We start from the raw sequence: 21,785 nt of genomic DNA, 5'->3' as shown, positions 1-21,785 counted from the left end.
CATTTATGATTGGGATTAAGATGAAGAAATTATTCAAGAACACGACTCACGATCCTATTTCTTTGCCAAGACGCAGTGCTGACTGTTGACATTGCCAATTTTTGATGTCCAGTTTCTCTTCAATGTAATTCGTAAAATCGAAAGGTGCTAGGAAATGGAATGGAAGAAATTAATTCATATATGGTGACCGTTGAGATTGCCACAGTATTTGACATTGTACAGTATTTCTCTCCAATGTAGTTCTTAAAATCGGAAGTATAAGGAAATGGAGTGGATAAAAATTCATTTATTTATGATGAAAAATGGAAGAAGAAGCATTATAAACATCGTTTGAAATATTTGTAATGCCACATTACACGTATTAAGAAAATCTGGAAAAAAAGAAGGGTATAAAATGGATATGAAAATGCAGCAGGAAACGCAGTCAGTCAAAATTCCCAATGAAGCGTTGAGCGAATTATCAGGACGACCTGAGTGATGCAGTGAACCCTATCGCGACATGGGGCGACAATATCCCGCCGGAGGAGGCGTTGGAAGAAGAAGGCGTAGCGACAAATTGGACCATTAAATGAACTCGAGTTGCTCTCCTCCAAGACGAACGCTTGGATGAGTTCAATCGTACGGCCGTTAATTATATTCGATATTGTGGTGAACCTCCTGTGGTAGAAGGGAAAACCTTGCGTGACAATATCAGCGGCTGTATATTTAATGACCTTGATCTGACCTAAGTTAAAAAAAAAAAAAGCAAGCAAATGAAGATGCGCATTAAAAACATGGGCAAGTCGCGTTTTCCTGTTTAATACAGACCTCACTTTCATCTAAAACTCTAAAAAGAATACTTTATTTTATTTTACATTTTTATTATTCAAGTTACCACTCGTAGAAAGAAAAGAACGGATATAATTTAGTGTAAGTAGGTTTATAGATTGATAACGCTTTCATTTGTTTTCCGCAACGAGCTTGCAAACGTTTATTCTTTGGTATATGAATTAAGTCATCTAAATATTGTATCCAAGAGTAGCCGTGTCAGGCGTAATCGCATCCCTTTCAAGAAAAGGTAAATTTGATCATATGAGGCAGTTGACTGTATAGGACAATTTCATCCAGTAATAAAGTGATTTAAATAGATCTTATAATTCTAAATTCGAAATGATAATGCCCAAAATGACTCTGAGACTATACTGATGCAAAGATGCATACTGGACCCATCCATATGCATTCTGTCACAACGTGACATGGCGAACGGTTGAGAAAAGGCAAGGATATGGTCTATTTTATAAAAATCAAAGTCGAAATGTATGTACTCGGATTCTTATGAATCGGTAGATATTTCCAAACTTGTATAGGTATGTTTTATTTTTTTCTTGCATTAAAAAGAATGTTATAGAACAAAACATGTACTCAGTGGACAAAACATATCCAGTAGACGAAATTTAGCCAATGCGCCCAAGAAGCAAGAAGTTTTCAGGAACCGGATTTCTCTTTATTTGTTAGAAATCCGATCCCAAAAAGTTCATGTATACATAGTCCATGAAAATATCTTTTATATCTTGAAATGATAACGATAAAATATTTTCCATTTTACTTGTAAATCAGCAAAAAAATTATATATTGATGTATATTCCCGCGTAAAATTCTTTTTATAGATAGGTTTTCATCACTAGACACATCATACATGGCATTAGTTCTTCATGCTCTGCATGTAGCGGAAAATGTGCACAGACAACTGGATGCAATATTGAAGGAACAGCTTTAGAGCATACGAGTTATGAGTTCCTTTCATAAAACACATAAGTTTATTTCAAGCGTTGTTTATGTAAATAGATGTTGTAAAGACTAGCTGAATAACTCATTTTTTTTTTAGTTTTTGGGATACATTCACGCAAGTCATTGATTTGACAACATCCAAGAAATGTTGTCTTATGTCCGAGATTATAAGTTTCCTCGTCTCTTGTCTAGTGGGTATACTTTAGAAAGTGTGCTTAGACCAGGATAAACAGATATCGTGCTAGAAAACGAAAGCGGAAAGAAAACCAAGGAGTCGAAAAACCGTCATCCGGAGTTGGAAAAGACGTGAACGCCATTCGGGCGTAAACCATGAGAGAAGGAAGAAAGGATTTACAATCATTAAAAACCTCTTTCATTTCCTGTCACCACTTAGAGTTTGGTCATTTCGAAAACTCGTCTCGTGTGACGCCCTTACTCAAAAGGCCTTTTATTCAACTTCCATTGCCATTACCTGTTGTGCGAATGGAGTTACTAATGGGCCCTGAAATAGGAAAAAGAAAAACACAAAATCAACTCAAAAGTAATTTCGGTGCCTCAGTTGGGGAAGGGGAGTGGGAGCTTGCAAAATTTCCTTAAGGATTCAATCAAACAAAAGTTACTGTGGATTTAGTGCAAATTAAAACTGAAAGTAAGAACCAAACTTGGTATTAAAAACACGTATTAAAAAAAAAACGTAAAACTCAGGTTGGACTTTATGTGACATTTTAATAGCAAGCTAGATTGAATTTCAGGCAAAAAATCCGGTTTAGAAGTAAAGTTAATGTAGGTACTTATATGTTTTATTGTATCTTTAAAATCATCCCACTTTTCCTCTAAGGAAAATAAGATTCTGAGTGGAGGTCATAACGGGGCCTTTGATTCATTGTTAAGTAATTTTTTAAGCGTGCTATCACAATTCATGCAAAATTATCATGATGCTTATTCTCATGCAAAGTATTATTCAATTCAAATGAGCTATATTATTAACAAATATAATTCACATTTCATGCTCAGAAATATATACTGTATATATGCCATTATCACAATAAAACTGAGATATTGAGTATTAGAATTCGTGAAGTTTACTTTAACTCAAAGGGATAAGGACCCTAGAGAGAGAGAGAGAGAGAGAGAGAGAGAGAGAGAGAGAGAGAGAGAGAGAGAGAGAGAGAGAGAGAGAGAGAGAGAGAGAGGATATTAAATTGGAGGAATGCTATAAGAAATACTCTTTTACTTCCTGTAAAGAAGGCTGATAGTTCAAGGGGAAATAATTTCCTTCGTTTTCATTTCTTTTATAAATTTGATTGTCAATACTATTTGGATTTTTTGTTTTTGCACGATTTTGTTGCGTATGTCTGCTCAAATTATGGCATTTAATGGTAGGTAATGAGGTCATACTACCAAGACTTCAAAAGAAAAAACAACTACAAAACGAGCCCCACTTCATAAATATTTCCTATTCAGTCTTAATTTGTAGGATTCAGAGACCCAGGATGCTGTCTATTTCAGATCTAAAGTATGAAACTGGTGCTGCAATTGGATAGATCATCAAGTGACATATTCCTTATGCCACAAGTTCTCAATGATTAAACTGGAAATCCCAAATACCTTAAAATTAAGAAAAAGGCTTTAAATTCAACATGTGGTTTAGATTTTAACACGTAAAGACCAGAGGACCACTCGACCTAATTGAAAGCTGGGGACAAAGATATTATGCCTTGAAGAGAGTCCATGTTGGAATCTGCACTTTTGACGACGTGAGAGAAAACCCGAGATGTAGATTGCTCTAAATTTAGCTTGCTGGATCCCACATCAATTTGTGGTAACTTTGTTTGTTTTTATGATTTATTATTTTTTCATCCGTATAGTAGATCCAGATTTTTGAGAGACTGTGGGGAGCAAAAGTGACAGATTTTAAAGCCATGAATACATGTTAAGCTGAGGGTTTTAGTGTTTTGATATTTTATTACTATAATAAGCATGACAGCTGGAGCAAAGGCTACATTTAGTTTGTCCGTAGAAATGGAAGTAAGATTTTTATCTGTTTAGAAAGAATTTTTATGATAACTATATATATATATATATATATATATATATATATATATATATATATATATATATGTATGTATGTATGTATGTATGTGTGTGTGTGTGTGTGTACACACACTTGAGAGAGAGAGAGAGAGAGAGAGAGAGAGAGAGAGAGAGAGAGAGAGAGAGAGAGAGAGAGAGAGAGAGAGACCGCAAAAGTAGTAGTATTCGACATCAAGTCCTTTTTTAATCGTTTGTCTCTCCTTGACCACTCTTGGGTATCACGAAAAGAGAACAACCATGCGGGCTAGTCACGTGATGTCAAATCCGACAAGCCTTGGTGACTGACTGACTGACTGACTGACTGGCTGGCTGGCTGGCTGGCCATGATGACAAGGATGGTCTACAACTCTACATGATGATGAAAATGACGATGACAAACAGCGGAAGAATCTTAACAGCCGTCTTCACGTAGCGCCTGAGAGAGAGAGAGAGAGAGAGAGAGAGAGAGAGAGAGAGAGAGAGAGAGAGAGAGAGAGCATTTAGCGCTTCTCATTCCGACTGTCATCTGTGACTCGTCATGAAGCCTGTGTCAACTCATTTATGTGTGCGTTTTTTTATTCGTCTTTTACGATGCTCACACTAATATTGTTTTGGTTTTTGAGAAAAAACCCGATGGAGGAATGTTCTCCACGAAACTGTTGGTTGGGAGCACACGTAAACTTTTTTTTTAGATAACCATTATATATATATTGAGCTTATATGAAGAAAATATTCTTCTTTTTTATCCTTAGATATATATATATATATATATATATATATATATATAGTATATATATATAATATATATATATATATATATATATATGTATATATATATATATATATATATATATATATATATATTATATATATACATATATATATATATATATATATATATATATATATATATATATATATATACATACATATATATATATGTGTGTGTGTGTGTGTATGAAAACTTCTCGTCTTGTAGATAAAGTTTGCTGTTGTCATGTTAATTTCTCAATGCTCTCTCTCTCTCTCTCTCTCTCTCTCTCTCTCTCTCTCTCTCTCTCTCTCTCTCTCTCTCTGTGTGTGTTTGCAAGGTGAGAGATATCATTATTCCATTCTCAAGAAACTCCCGGTTGCTAAAACCACATCCAAGAGCCACGTCATGGCGGAGATATTAAGGAACATTGCTTAGGAGAAGCCGGTTATTTTAAAACCCCCGTTCAGCTTGACCTTGATATTGCGTCTTTGTCGTTTCATCTTCGCTGGTTATCTGTGAGACATTCATTATTGGGGACAATTCACGCGTATGCTATGATTTAGTTTTGGACGCTTCTCCCCTGATTCGCACGAGTGGTGTCGTGTGTGCGTGCGTCTGTTATGTTTACTGAGAAGAAAAACTTGAAAACATATGTATTTCTCATATTTTTGTATCTATAGAAATTAACATAGGTATGCCCGTTTTCTACGTGAATATAAGGCCCTATAACAATCGTTAACTTTATCCATGGTTTTACATCAGAAAATATTACTAAAGAAAATCTTTATTTTTGCGAAGAATATTCGTTATATCTTATTTTCCTTACACAAGTATAGCGGAAAATAAGGTAAACTGAGTTTTTTTTTTTTTTTAATCCTAACCACCATTGCATGCATTTGCTGGGAAAATAGAAATTTAGCTAATATCTCAACTATATTTTATGTCATAGAGTCCTCTAATCAAAGGAGAAGTAACTTGTTTATATAAAATCGCACGAAATAAACATGCCAGGCTACCCCCCCCCCCTCATTACATTAGGTTAAATTTCATGTGAAAAGTCCTTGCTAAGAATCTTTCAGCCAACCATTGGAATCTGATGTGATCGGCAGTGTTATACAGGACTGGTTTGAACCAGGATTGGCAATCTATATTATTATTATTATTATTATTATTATTATTATTATTATTATTATTATTATTACAAGCTAAGCGACAACCCTAGTTAAAAAGTAAGATGTTGCAAGTCCAAGGGCTCCAACAGGGGAAAAATAGCCCAGTGAGGAAAGGAAATCAGTAAATAAATAAACTACATGAGAAGTAAATTTCAAAATTAAATATTTTAAGAACAGAAACAACATTAAGATAGATCATTCAATTATAAGTTATAAAAACTTCAAAAAAGAGGAAAAGAAATAAGATTGAGATTCCTGTTAAATAGCGCTGCAGTAAGTCCGATCTTCGACACAACGAGTAATGCTGATCCTATAATCCCACTGCCAAGCTGCTCCTGGGCTGGATATCCTACGCCAGCAAATGGTCGAGCTCAGCCTTCGCTTGTATTCCCACATCCCGAGCTCTGTTGTTATCAAGGTAACCGCAGTAATTATATTATTAAAGTTTCTCTTCCTTTTGCTTTCGAGGGGCGAATGGCGGTCTCACATTCATTCCTAAATAACTACCTGTATACTCTTTTTATTCGTTTGTCGTTTGTCTTTGCTTCTGTGATGTGATGAGTAAAACTTATGTGAACGTGAATGTATGTGTACGGTATGCTTGTATGTTTATAAATGTACTGTATAGTTTGCAGGTTTTTTGTGATGATATTCGTCAAGAGAGTAATACTTTCCTTGTTCATCTATGTAACAGGGTTATACAGTAAGAAGAATAATGATATTTATGATGATAATGATAAGTAATAATAAGAATTATTATTATTATTATTATTATTATTATTATTATTATTATTATTATTATTATAACAAAACAATTTAGTAAATTGAACAAAGCACGTTCCTCCTCAAAATAGAGCATACATGAGTAAAAAAAACACAAAAGGAAATAATCTCAATGAAGTACTAATGAAAGCTAAAAAGTTTATAATTATAACATCTTAATTATTCTATGTAAAGTTAGATATCTTGTATTGGAATATCGCTGGTGGTTTTTATTCTTTGTCTTATTATCGATTGGCCAGTTTAAGATAAGGGTAAGAGATTGTCCATCCCATCGACCTCTGCGGTACAGAAAACGATATTATTTCCAAACATATTCATTCCTTCTTTTGAAATGTTAGCGCAAGATGAAAGTTCTCTTGAACACCGACGTTTCTCTTTTCATTCCTATTACATGTTTACCTTTTCATCACGTATCTGGTCTCGTGGTGAGTTGAGAGTAAATGCAATCATGCATACACTTTTACATCAAGATAGATAAATATAGGATTATATTATGAAGTTAAAAAAACTCCTAAGCTAAAGTTTTACACGTTGCGGCACCATATCATTTCAAAGATTAAAATCCTCGCAAATTGACAACATTCCACCACTGTCTAATTTAAAGAGTTAAAAAGCAAGGCGTGCACTTGCACCATTACACATAAACAGACATTCAGTTCCACACCCTCTTTTGCGGCTGCGCCATCTCCATCCACTTCCTTTCGAAATAAGCTCGTTAAATACTTCTCTTATAACCACAACAACAGCTACTTGTCCTCCTCTTACCTCCCTCCCTCCCTCCCTCCCTCCCTCCCTCCGTAGATGTATTCTCTATCCTTCCCCTCGTTGACTTCTTTCTTGCACACTGCTTTTCACAGAAGTATGATCCATAACTAGCGGTTTATGTTTTTTTTTAATAGTTAATTATGCCTATGTAATTTGAATGATACATACACACACGCTATATATATATATATATATATATATATATATATATATATATATATATATATATATATATATATATATATATATATATATGCATACACACACACATATATATATATATATATATATATATATATATAGTGTGTGTGTGTATGTTTGAGAGAGAGAGAGAGAGAGAGAGAGAGAGAGAGAGAGAGAGAGAGAGAGAGAGAGAGAGCTCCTTAAGGAGCAGTACCAGCATATTTTGTTTATTTAGGTGAACAATGCAAAGTAATTCTCTGGTGTCATTAAGATCCTTAGACATTCCTTTAGCATCCCAAAGGATATCAAGGAAACATCGTTAACATTCCTGTGAGTGAGAAGTATGTCACTAGAATGCCATTCCAATAGGGAGTCCTTTTAAAACTATTTTTTTGCACGTGGTTATCTTTTATTCGTAATGTTATTGTTGACTGACCTTTTGCTAGCACGGTCTCTTGCTCCGTGAATATACATTATTTAATCTTTGTAAAAAAAAAAAAAAAAAAAAAAAAAAAAAAAAAAAAAAAAAAAAAAAAAAAAAAAAAACTACACAGGAAGCAATGATAAACATGTTAACGTCATCTCCGTAGCCTCGGGAGCTAGTAATAGCTGGATGGATATGCTGAATCCTTCTGTAGAGGTTCCTACGATTCACGGTAGCATTGTCACGTCGAAGGACTGTAGCCATTCTTAGACAGCTCTTCTAAAGGATACGGTTATTTGGAAAGGAACGTTTCTTTTAGACAACAGAGTGAAAGAAAGGGACTGCTTTCGTCTGCTTACTGACCTAACATGTTACTATATAACCAAATCTAACGTTAGTATGCCGGTTTTTTTTCTTTGAACCTTACAAATATTTGTGTATGTGTTTCCCAAAGCTTGAATTTGTCCTTGAGTAAATCTTCCCCTTAGATGTCTGTTTATCATGCACTTAGTAACGAGTAGAAGTAATGATAAGATCCTAACAAAGTACAACAACAAGGCGTTGGCTATATTTCAAAAGGTGTATGTGTAGCAATAGTAATAAAATGATGAATGTGATCTTGCAGAGGTCTGCTGAAGCCATAATAAAAGCTAATATAAAAGAGAAAGTGTTTCCGTTTGAAATATCGGAAAACACAGTTAAATAAAAGCTGGCAAAAGGTGGAATGGCAATTGTCAATTCTGAGGCAGTAATTTGCTACGAATACATAGCTGAAACTTACTGTCTGGTGAACTGCCGGACTGGCGTTCGAATCCCGCTGAAGCTAGATAGTTTCTTGTAGTGTCTGCAACCTCACCATCCTTGTGAGCTGAGAATGGGGTGTTTGGGGGAGCCTATAGGGCTACCTGCAGAATCATAGGCAGCTATTGCTTGGCCCTCCCTTGTCCTAGCATGGATGGGGAGGGGGCCAGGGCGCTGGTCAGTTTCTAAGGCATTGTTACTGTCCCTTGCCTCCGCCATTCATGAACGACATTTAAAGCTTTAAACTCATGTTTATAAAACTCTTTGCCAAAGTCAAGAGAGTAATTGTACTTCTGTCTGTTGTATTATCTCGATTGATCGATGCCAGAAAACTCAATCAATCAATCAATCGGCATCTCTTCAAGAGAATAGTTATTTGATGGAACAGTTGCTGGGTGTTTTTATCCTGTGGCTGCTTAGTTGAGAAGACCTTGTGTCTTACTTGCCATCGCTAAAAGTGTCTTATATCTCAAAAGAAACCTTGTAATCCATGACACTTCCTTTTTACGTTTATCAAGGATATATTCATCTTAGGGACAGTTAGGAAAATGCTATCTAAAGCGCAAAATTAATGCCGAGGTATGAGATTTAGATTAATCAAAATCCAGACGTCATCATAGTTTCATGGTTTTTTTATTCCGAATAAAAGATACTGGATGTTGATCTGTCCTAAATTAGCCTACCTCTCTAAAGCTGCTTTAATGTTCCTCCCAATTCCATTAACTCTTAGTGAGACCAGGCATGATTTTCCTCTAAAAAAATATATATTAAAGTCATTGCTTAGCGTCATGGCCTCAGAGCTGAAGTTGTCATGAAAATATTTGAGCAAGGTGGTAAAAAATGAAATTACCCTTCAAAAGATTTAAAAAAAAAAAAAAAAAAAAAAAAAAAAAAAAAAAAAAAAAAACTTGACCTCCCGGGAAACTTTAATTGCTTTTGAAAATTTTTGATATCGATAAAACCCCCAAAATGAGGTATATATAAGCTATAAGTTCACAAATAAGCTTCTGTTATCGTAAAGGAGGGAATTTGCTGACCCTCTTACCCTGGCGAAGAAGAGCAATGTCATGATAGAAAGGCCTGACAGACGCCCCACCGTCAAACCCAACTTTTAATTCGGGTCTGGCAGCGGCCCCTTTAAACATGGGAATGTTTCGTCGGGGGCTGTTATTGTCGTCCCTGAGGGGTATCGCCAGGGGCTTTGGGCTACCGACGAAGAGTCAAGGCCTCAGTAACGCTCCACTGATCGAGAACCAAGATCGTTCAACCGAAGTCACTCACACTCACCCCCCTCCCCCAACAGACCACATCACACACACAAACAGACACACAACCGCTGTCCTTTTGTTTGTCCTTCCTGCCGTTAGACTTCTAGAAGTTCTGTTGGCTTTCACATCCTCTGCTGAGAGAGAGAGAGAGAGAGAGAGAGAGAGAGAGAGAGAGAGAGAGAGAGAGATTTGCAATGCATCGCAATGACAACTAGGTGGAAACGAATGTAAAAAAAAAAAAGTGATTCAACACGTCTTCTTAAAAATCAATTCGTACCTCAACTTTATCAACAATAAAAAAACGAGAAACTTAGAGATCTTTTCATAGAGGGTTGGTACGTCAGTTTTTGGATCTAACCATTCATAGCGTTGGTTAGCCATCTGAGCTATACTAAAAGTCCTTGGCATTAACGAATAAATAATTCATCGTACTTTTTTTTTACGTTCAGGTTTGCATTTTTTTTCTATAAACTAAGTGCAATAAATTTACTTTTATTTTTTATCGTTGATTATTTTCTTGTGATAGGAAAATCCGTCCAGAAAAGTAAGAATTAAGTTCTTCAGCAATAAAAGTATGTATGGATATCTGACCGACCAAGGCAGTTGATTTTGCGTGGTAATCAATTTGATGGTTTTAATGGATTCGTTATTTGCATTCAGCAGAATGAAAATATTTTGATTTGTGAACTTCAACTATTATTATGATATGCGAGCACATTATATCCGAAGGTTATTTAATGATAAGCAAAACAGTATTACCACAAGTAATGTTGATTAATTTTAATTTGTACGTTATAATATACATCTGCTCATTTTAGTTATCTGATCTTATTTCCTCAGTTACGATAATAAAAGATTGGGAACCACAAGGACATTTTGTTATTTGATATTTTTAATGATTGGCCGGAATATTATTCCAATAACTGATAAGAGGTGTTTATAAATGGCTAGTCAGGGTTTCATTTTTAGTTTCGAGATTTTGTTGCCAAACGGAAATAAAACAGAAATTTAGTTGTTAGCTCCTTTTTGTGACAAAATGAGGTCATATGTCAACGAATGATACATACTTAAATCGCTAAGTATATTTCTTGTTAACTCTAATATGTTTTATGTCAGTGATGATAAAGCCAGTTATTACTTTACCTGTCTTTATGTTGGCTTTAACAAGAGTATGAATTCTGAGAAAGAAATTTCATCTCGTCTTTGCTGGTGACGAAAACCACGAAGTGGATGCCAGGCATTTTTTTTCTTATTCTCACATGATATTTTATGCTACGTAATGATGATGTCTTTTACGTTTGAGAGATTTTTACAACGATATGGATGGATAGCGTTTACAGCGCTTTTAAACGAGCACGCTTGAATGGTCTCTAATCGTAGATAAGTCAAGTCAACAAGCTTGCAAAGCATTTACGTATTCACTTTTTCATTTGATTGTTTGACCCCAGTTCAAGCGGTGAAATTGTTTTGGGTATTCACTTCGGGTTTTATTTTGGAGATATTTTACGATTGTATTTGAAATGCTGCTTTTTGTTATAAAATATTCGACTAGATGTTTGTATGTTTTATCACGTAATTCGTAAGTATTGTTGCAAAGTAATGGGAACCTAAAGGGTTACCCTGTTTTTCACAGATATTAGCTATTCATTATATTTTTAATAAGCTTAATTTTTAATTTTTCTAAGTTTTACCAAGATATAGTTAGATTGATAAATAACCTGAAATTAAACGTGACGAGAAAATTTGTTGCACATATAATGAATAGTCATCACTTTTTGTTAACAGAGAAAAAAGATAAAAACTTACCTCTGTTTTTCATATAAGGATAGTCGCGAAAATAGCTTCCTGAATATATGAAACAAGTTGGGTTATCGAAAGCTCGAAAACAGCAGAGACTACCAATTCCTAACATTGCATGACGACTGTCTGAAGTTGCACATTTTGCATGTAGGTCAAAGTGCTTAATGCGAGCATGACCAGTGCAACACAGCTCAGCTTAGACGAGGAGTTGCTGCATCAGATGACGTTTTGAAAAACAAGGGAACTAATTCGAAGTTTGAGGTGATTTGCATACATATGATTACTTTCCAGCCAATTTTTATTATAATCGGTTTAATTCAATATATCAACATTTAAATTGTCAATAGGATGAATTTTCCTTTTTGATTGAATAGATAGCGTGGATGGGACGCCCTACCGATCCTTTCGCAACACAGTCGTGTTGAATCGTGAATTTGAAACTACCTCTATATTCTAATGCCATGATTATACTACGGTGAAGTAGGTGACCGTGTCTTTACGGTGCTGTCATTAAGTTTTTTTTTTTTTTTATTGCTTTTGGTGGAGAGAATTCCTCCTCCACTTAGTTTTTTACCTTGTTCGTTTTTTGGGGGTTGAAACAAAATCAGTTTTTCGATTCAAGAAACTCGGAGCTAAAAATGTGATGTGGTTCTATTATTACTTGTTTTTTGGGGTCGAAAAAAAAAAACAATTATTTATTTCAAGAAACAAACTGTTTTGTTGTTATATTTGATCAAGTTTGTTTATTTAACTTTCGTCGTGAACGCGATTTTAAATAGACCTTGAAGTCTGGACTTCTTTAATCTCATTCTTCCACATTCTCCCTCACATTCTTTTATTCAACTTGTTTGTCTGTTGATTTCCATTCAGATTGCTTGTATGTATTCTTGTAAGATGCATTGCAGCTTTATTAAGTTGAATTTTTATTAAGGCACGGATGATATCTGGCATGTTCGTGGTTCCAGAAAGATTATTTTTAGAGAGGTAATGCTTACTATTTTTAAATTTTCCCTTGTATTAGTATGTATGTTTGATCAAGATTTTACAAAACTTGACATTTATGTTCGAAGAGATTCGATAAAACGAGGCCTTTAGAGATGTGTAGAAGCACAATCCTTACCTTTAAAATATTAAGATAAAGCCACCAAAAGATTTACATACATACACACATGTATATATATATATATATATATATATATATATATATATATATATATATATATATATATATATATATATATGCGTGTATGTGTTTATTTGTATTTAAAGTGTGGATTCTTGTACGTACCCAAAAACCAAATATGTAAACAGGACTGACGGAAGAAACTTACTTAAAGCACTGAAAACACAACCTTCTATTCCCTTGTTAATCATGCACTTCGATAGTAATTTCATTAACCCATCAAACCAAAAAAGAAAACTTATATAATCTTTCAATAGGTCTATTATCAGAGCATCTTTCATCATAGATACTAGATATTAGCTAACATGTCAATGTTGCATTATTCCGTTGTTTTTTGCTATTGAAACGATCACGTACGGTTTTATTGCGTTTTGTCCTGGGGAAAAAATGCCACGTGACTCTTTTATGTGTGTGTACGTGTGAATTGAAGCGTACTCAAGATATTTTCCTTCATTCGGTAAAGGATAATAACTTTTCTCGTTGTTTTTATTCCATTATTGCAGTTTCATTACACTCATTTTTTTTCTTTTTCTGAAAGCTTTTTGTATAACTATAAAATACACAGACACTCACGGGTTTCAGTTTTGTTCACATTTCATGACTATGCCTTGATCCTTTGGAATTTTTTCGCTTTTTATTTAATTTTTTTTTTTTTATGAATTAGTAATGTTGGTTATATTCCGTTACAGAAGTTTTGTATATTTCCTATTTTAAAATCACCATTTTATTACTATTGTTATTTTTAGGTAAGCTACAACCTTAGTTGGAAAAACAACATGCTATAGGCCCAAGGGCTCCAACGGGGAAAATAGCCTAGTGAGGAAACAAGGAAGTAAATAAACAACAAGAGAAGTAATGAACAATTAAAATGAAATATTTCAAGAACAGTAACAACAGTAAAATAGTCATTCTATATATAAACTTAAGCCCAAAACAAAACAAGAGGAAGAGAAATAAGATAGAATAGGGCCCCTGAGTGTACCCTCAGGATTCCATTTTCACCCCAACACTTCCTTTTTTTCTGAAACCCATCTTCGTATTCACATCAAAGCTGTCTTTTCTAATCTGTTCGTCTGTTACTTGAATTCAAAAAGCGTGTAGAGTAACTCTATCATTATCTCGCTCGTTAGTATCTTCACGGGAAACGAAACGTCCAAACTTGTCATGACTGATGGTAACGGTCACGGTTGATTAGTCATCTGTACTTCTGTCTGTCATAACGTCATGAAGGAACTTTTTAAAAAGGCTAAAAAAATTGGCATCTTTAATAAGCCAGTGTGAAATCTGGTCACGCAACGTGACTTCCCAGAGCATGACGTCTGATTTTTGTTTTCTTGCAGCTTCTTACTGTATTCTGGGCTGGAAATTTATATTTTTGTCAATCGCGTGAACTAGTTTCATCTGGTCGATTGTCACCTTCACAAAATGCTTTCAACTTCCTGGTGTTGTTGAAATAGCTTGTCGATTCTACCGTGTTACAGACAAAACATGAACGAGACTAACTGTTTCTGTGAATCAAAGTCTGCTGTATTTTTGTATTAGATATGAAATTGGATGAAGGTGACTCTCAAGTACGTTACCTGAGGTAGAGTTATTCTTTTGTAAACAAAAGTTTACTAGTCTGATGGTTATTTCAGAAAGCAAGAAGAATGTAATCCCAATGGTCCTAGAGTTCAATTAGTTATTGGCCTTGCATTGTTCAGTTCAAAGGTCTAAACTCTAAAGGCTGCTCATGAATGGCAGGGGCAAGGGACAGTGACATTGCCCTATCGAGCAGGACAATGGACAATGTCTTAGAGACTGACCATAAACAAATATGATCAGCGCCCAATCCCCTTCTCCACCCAAGCTAGGACTAAAAGGGCCATGCAATTGCTGCTGATGACTTAGCAGATAGACCTATAGGCTCCCCTAAACCCCCCATCCTTAGCTCACAAGGATGGTGAGGTTGAAGCGACCAAAGAAACTAACGAGTTTGAGTGGGACTCGAACCCCAGTCTGGCGTTCACCAGTCAGGAACGTTGCCACATCTGCCAAAGTTACAAGACCCATGGATGTTATTTTAGGAAATTTAAATGTTCAATCTAAGGAATTTCATGTTTTGCTTTTAAAGTGTCTCACATGTTAGTGAAATATTTCGTTGTGGTAAGAAATTACTGTACTTCGTTACCATACTAACTTCGCGAACAAAATATATCTTTTCCAGAGCATTAATTTGTACCTAGGTGAACAGTTCGTTTTACCAAGAAACTGAAAATTTATAATAAAACTGTTTTCTCGGCAAGTATTTTAAATACCGTATTCTCGCAAAACTTCTATTTTATACCATAAGCAGGTTTTGTAGTTTGTTTTATTCATTGGTAAATGCTCTTTTTATCAAGAAGCATAATGTTTACTTGTTATTGATGTACATGCACGAATTGAACTCCTAAGTACATTATTTCCCTATGACTATTATTTTAATTGCAATGGACATCTCATAAATGAGCTATTAATATTCCTCACTTGCGACTATAATTCAGACACAAATTTTCGTTCCCGATTTTTTTTTCACCATTCTATTCCGTTACAATTTTCAACGGGAGATGTTGAAAATAGTTTAGACAAATGTGAAGCGTTTTTTTTTTTCTGAAAATTTTACGCATTTATTATATAAAAACCTTATTGCATATCTTATTTTGGCTTCGTAATTTTAACTAGTTTTTTAATTAATCTTGCTCTGACCAACTAATCTTGTTAATCCCCTTTCTTTTCCTAAATTTTAATTTCTTTGTATTTTAATCAGGATTCTTGAGATGGTAGCCTAACTAATATATCACGGGGATGTTGTAGCATAATGTCAGTGGATCATTTGGATAGAATATCCAGTACATAAACATAACTCATCACAATGAAAACAAATAAAATGACATTAAGCACGAATTGTAAGAATGGTTTGGCATATCATGGTTGTCTTGCACAAGCCATTCCAAACAAAAACTAAAGTAATATAATTTTATAATGAAGACTGGTTTGCTTACCATGTATGACAGGATGTTATCGATTTTTTTTTTCTCACGAAAGTGTGCACAAATATGGTCGTATGTTCTCACACAAATATATGAGCGTGTGTATTTGTGTAACACATACACACACACACACATATATAGTATATATATATAAAAGTATATATTTATATATATGTATATATATATGTATATATATATATATATACACATATATATACATACATACATATATGTGTGTATTACTTTAAACTTTCATTGTCTATATATGAGAGAACCTATGATTTCAAGACATGAAATAGTATCTTTCAATGACATGACATTTTGATTAGGTGTAGTATTATGGTAGGCGATAACCATTTTCCCTTCGAAGCATCAAGTCGTGAATGTAAACGAAAGGATTAATAAGAGAAAATGGTAGTCATTTATTCATGACTAATCACGATTTATGCAAAGTAAGATTCAAAGATGCAGTATGATATAGATTTTTTACTGCTTTGTTTCTTTCAGGTACATACGGGGAATACATTAGCCTCAATAGAGAAAGAATCATTTGGTAATAGAGTCTGATATTTATTTTTGCCAAGGAGGTTATAAAATCGAGTCGGTTTATTTATTTGTTTGTGGATAGGATTTCGACAAAACTACGCGACGGATTTTGATGAAATTTTCACCACAGATAAATCTTAGGTCATGGACTACCCCATTAAATTTAGGAGATGATGTGGAACCGGATGATAGTTTATTTATTTGTCTGTGTGTCTGTCTTTGAACAGGATTACGTCAAAACTATGCAACGGATTTTGACAAAAAAATTTTCACCACATGAACTACCCCATTAAATTTTAGAGATGAACCGGATTCGGATTTGCATTTTCGCCATTTTAAAGATATCTTCAAAACAAATTGATGTATTTTGACGAAATTTCCAACACAGATAGATCTTAGGCCATGGATGACTCCACGAACCTTTGGCGGAGGTTAATCTCTTGATTGCTCTTGTTACTATTATATTGCTATTTATTTACATACCAATCGTTTTACAATCGTGTGTATGTTAGTTTCATGTGCGAAAAGGTAAATATTAGAGTAACGCGTCATGATATCGCATTCGATCATTCTAACCAAATACTGTACACACTAAACGAAATTACGGGTTACTCTTAATATCAAGAGGCAGCCCATCTCAATCAAATAATATCAGCAAAAAATATGTGAGAAGGTAATCTTTAATAGAATGAGCAATTAAAGGTTTTAAACTATACAAAACTAAGATTTTTTTTTTCTTTGAATAGTAAAATAAAGTGTTGTGTATTTGTTCTCTCAAAATATATTTTCTTCAACGTCATCCTTATTTTAAAAGATGTCCTAAACGCATTTTTTCTTTTATTTATTTTTATTTTGTGCGTCCAGAGTAATACTCCGTTAATGATAAATATTACCCCTCTGTTAGAGCATTGAGTTTGTCCAGTATTTTCTTGGAATGTGATAAATACAGTCGTATAGAAACCCAGCCTCTTATCGCAAGACCAGCGAAACCTAAGCAGGATACAGCTTAATCTGTAAGCAGCTTTGTATCCGGTCTTACCTAGGTTGACATGTATGTCAGGCATCAATAACTCGGAGTTGAGTAAACAATACACAACAGAACTTTAAAGTCTTGTGTGAATAATGCGGATTGTGGAATAAGATGGGGCTACAGTAAGAAATTAGCCTTGCGTCTGTAAATGTCGACTGTACTTTTCATAAGATCAAACACCATATAGTGAAAGAATGAGAACTGTTGATTAGAAATCATATCTATTGATTAAAAACAAAATCTGTCGATATATGTATATATATATATATATATATATATATATATATATTTATATATATGTATGTGTATATATATATATATATATATATATATTTATATATATATATGTATATATATATGTATGTATATATATATATATATATATATATATATATATATATATATATATATATATATATATATATATTTATATATATACACACACTTTGCGTCAATAGGTGTAGACGATGATGATGATGGTGGTATTCTCAATATATATATACTGTATATATACGCAATCAATATATGTATATATATATATATATATATATATATATATATATATATATATATATATGTATATAAATATATATATATATATATATATATATATATATATATATATATATATATATATATATATATATATATATTATAAGTAAGATAAATCATCATTAGTAAAACTTTATTTTTTTCATATATTAATTATTCATGATTTAACTAATCTCAGAGCGAATATATGGAGAGAAGCGTATTAACGCTTTGACCTTTTATTTATCAAACTTTGGTTTCCTCTGTTTCGTTATCATGCCTATTTCCTAAGTAGCTCGCGTCATAACCATCTATTGCTGAGGGCTTTTCTTCGTAGCAAGGGTTTGTTTGTCAGGATTTAAAGGTCTCTGACCAATTAAGGCCAGAGGGTTACCCGCTGTCGACAGCAAAAAAAAAAAAAAAAAAAAAAAAAAGACAAGGACTTATTCGTTGTTTTATATATCACAGCACTTTGGATTATTCTCACATTTCTTCTTTATTGGTCCAATATATTTATGGCGTTAAGATTTTATATTCGTCTAATATTCAGTTGGACAATCAATATTTGCCGATAGATCTTGCTGATATATCGGTAGATGTTGATTGTGCAGATGAGTATTAGAAAATTGATTTTCTTTATTTAATAAAAAGTCGTCATGGTTATTCAGTGTCTTGATGCAATAAGTTGCCCGTAATCCTATATTTACTAAACCTCTCACGCTATCGTTGGACATTCTCTTCTTTATTCATTATTCGAAAACTGCCCATTCCCTGTTTTATTGAATATGAATTTGTGTTTATTTGGTATAATTTCATGTATTGATGTGTGGTTTTAAAAATACAAAAAATAAAAAATAAAAATTTCATCGCATCATGATTAGATAATACAGATTTCAATATACTTTGAACAAAAAACTGCTACATTGAGAAAAAGAGGAGGAAGAAAAAAGGATGAAGCAAATGGATAAGAAAACAGACTCATCTAAAACCTAAAGAAAAGTTTCTCCTGTTACCTTCAAATCCTTCAAACGCTTCCTTAAAGTGAGCCGTTGATTGCTATAGAATTTAATTGATGGCGGGAGTAGCCAAAACTGACATTCTACAGTCATAATGATTTAGTCAAGGATTGTCATGTAACTGGAGAACAAAAAATCTCAGAAAAAGATCGGTTTTTTTTTTTTTTTTTTTTTTTTTTTTTTTTTTTTTTTTCGATGTTTATAGAGATTGGATCCTACCGCCAATGAATTTTTTTTTAATTGTCTCACTAATTTCTGTTTAAAAATTCATTGCATGAAGTTATATTCCTCTGACATCAGCTTGAGAAATTAGAAACTAAAGAAGAAAAGAAAGAATAACCGGTTTAACATGCACATCGGTGTTAGATACCAAAAGCATATGTTATTAAAGAATGGATTTTTTTAGAATTGAAAAAAACGACTTGAAACCTGCTGCCAAATAGACCGTGATATATATATATATATATATATATATATATATATATATATATATATATATATATATATATATATATATATATATATATATATATATATATATATATATATATATATTTGTGTATGTATGTATGTATGTATTTATGCGAGAAAAATTAAGAAAAATATATTTTTAGGTTAATTCTCGGAACAAGGAATATTGTGAAAATAAACACTAAGAATAATTGTTTTCTTGCAATGACCTGTAAAGGCAAATGTCAACTTGAAGGAACAAAACCTTTAACTAGATTTTATGAAAATTATGAGACATCAATCTATATGGGAATTTTTGAAATACGTTAAAGATTAATATATAAATATTTTAGTTTCTTTATCTTGACTTAATTTATAATTCTATAATTATTTTTCAGTAACTGTAGATCTCATTTTCTCCTTCTATTTAGTCAAGTTTAGCAAATTTATGGCATTATTCTATTTGCTTTTAGTAAGAGATGTACAGATTGTGGATAATGCTAATAATCATAATTATATAAGACCAGTTATTCAGAAAGCTAATGACTAGGTCTATTTTCATTACTGAATTATATGTAATTTTAAGATAACTTCACAATTTGCAAGTCTGGCTAAGATTTACTTTAATGTTGTTACTGTTCTGAAAATATTTTATTTTAATTGTTAATTACCCCTCTTGATTATATATTTCCTAATTTCCTTTCCTCACTGGGCCATTTTCCTTGTTGGGGGCCTTTAGGCTTATGGCATCCTGCTTTCCCAACTAGGGTTGTAGTTTAGCAAGTAATAATGATAATGATAATAGTACTTAGATAAGGAATCTGGTAGAAGTTGCAATGGGTCACAAAGAAACTCTGAAAATCCAAGTGATTCAGTAACAGATGAATATTATCAAGAGTAGTAGTATTTGCATTGGTTAGTCATTCTGCAATAAAACGATCCAAAGTGCGCATGATTAAAATTAGTTTAAAGATAAATAGATTATCTTTAAAAATGTTTCTCTTTAATTAGTCCTTATGACGTGTATATATATATATATATATATATATATATATATATATATATATGCTGTATATATATATATATATATATATATATATATATATATATATATATATATATGCTGTATATATATATATATATATATATATATATATATATGCTGTATATATATATATATATATATATATATATATATATATATATATATATATATATATATATTATATATATACATACATATATATATATATACATATATACTGTAGATATATGTTATATGTTTATAAGTTGTGAGGTTGCTTGATCTATTCCATATTTCTTGTCCCCAGTATATGTATGTACCCATTGACATCGGATCAGAATGATTCTGGTATGTTGGGACTGTTCCACGGACATACTAAACGTAAGTCGAGTGTTGTACCCCTCAATTACGGCGTCTGTTTTTGTAAATTACACCATGCAAATGACAATAACACATTCGCTACGGCGCCGATCATCCGATCAGTTTAGTTATGTTACACTGTCCCTGATCAGTAAGTTTACTTGGTTGGGTGAACATCAGGAAATGCCGGGGCATATAAGATCCTCAAACATCCCTGAGACAGGTTAAAGGCAAATACCTGCAGAAGATAGGTAACACTCTTCCTTCCCCAGAAGACAAACAAACACACACACACACACACACACACACACACACATATATATATATATATATATATATATATATATATATATATATATATATATATATATATAGATACACATATACATATATATACAGTATATATATATATATATATATATATATATATATATATATATATATATATATATAGTGTGTGTGTGTGTCGCGTCATAAATCATACGTCATAAAAGAGAAGGCGACATTTTCCTTCAATACCTCCGCTGCGAGGCTATGAAGTAAGTACCAACGTCCTTCCCAGTGGCGTCGTACAGCAGTTTTAAAGGAGAGAAAGAGTTGCAAATCAGCTCCGTCAGCCACGAGACAAACACTCGCTCGTTTTAAAGCTACCACTTTGGTAACCGCACTTTCCCGTCGGCCGTCGGCGACTCTCGGTTTCGTCACCGCAGTCGGTCGCCGGTGAGTCTGCTCTACGGGATTACCACAGGTTTTCCAGGACGGCCATCAAATATGACGTCTCCACCAGTATGCCACTTACAGTTGCTGTCTGACACGGTTTGCTTGTTTCTGAGCCAAGGCGTGTTTC

At 33.2% G+C, this 21,785-nt stretch overlaps 1 protein-coding gene across 2 annotated transcripts in view; it reads right to left on the bottom strand.

Moving 5' to 3' along the window:
- The window catches only part of LOC137642702 (tubulin alpha-2 chain), a 63,852-nt gene that overhangs the window by 29,136 nt on the left and 12,931 nt on the right, over nt 1–21,785 (bottom strand). Inside the window, exon 2 of one of the 2 annotated variants that reach the window (XM_068375495.1) lies at nt 2,240–2,269. The exons of the other annotated variant lie outside the window; for it this stretch is intronic. Within the exon in view, the coding sequence (XP_068231596.1) occupies nt 2,240–2,269 (30 nt within the window). The remainder of the gene's footprint in view (nt 1–2,239; nt 2,270–21,785) is intronic. 2 annotated transcript variants of the gene reach the window in all.

Source organism: Palaemon carinicauda, chromosome 6, assembly GCF_036898095.1.
Source record: "Palaemon carinicauda isolate YSFRI2023 chromosome 6, ASM3689809v2, whole genome shotgun sequence".
In the NCBI taxonomy this organism is placed as follows: domain Eukaryota; kingdom Metazoa; phylum Arthropoda; class Malacostraca; order Decapoda; family Palaemonidae; genus Palaemon; species Palaemon carinicauda.
Note: the sequence above shows the minus strand (reverse complement) of the source record. Positions and strands in the feature narration are given on the sequence as shown.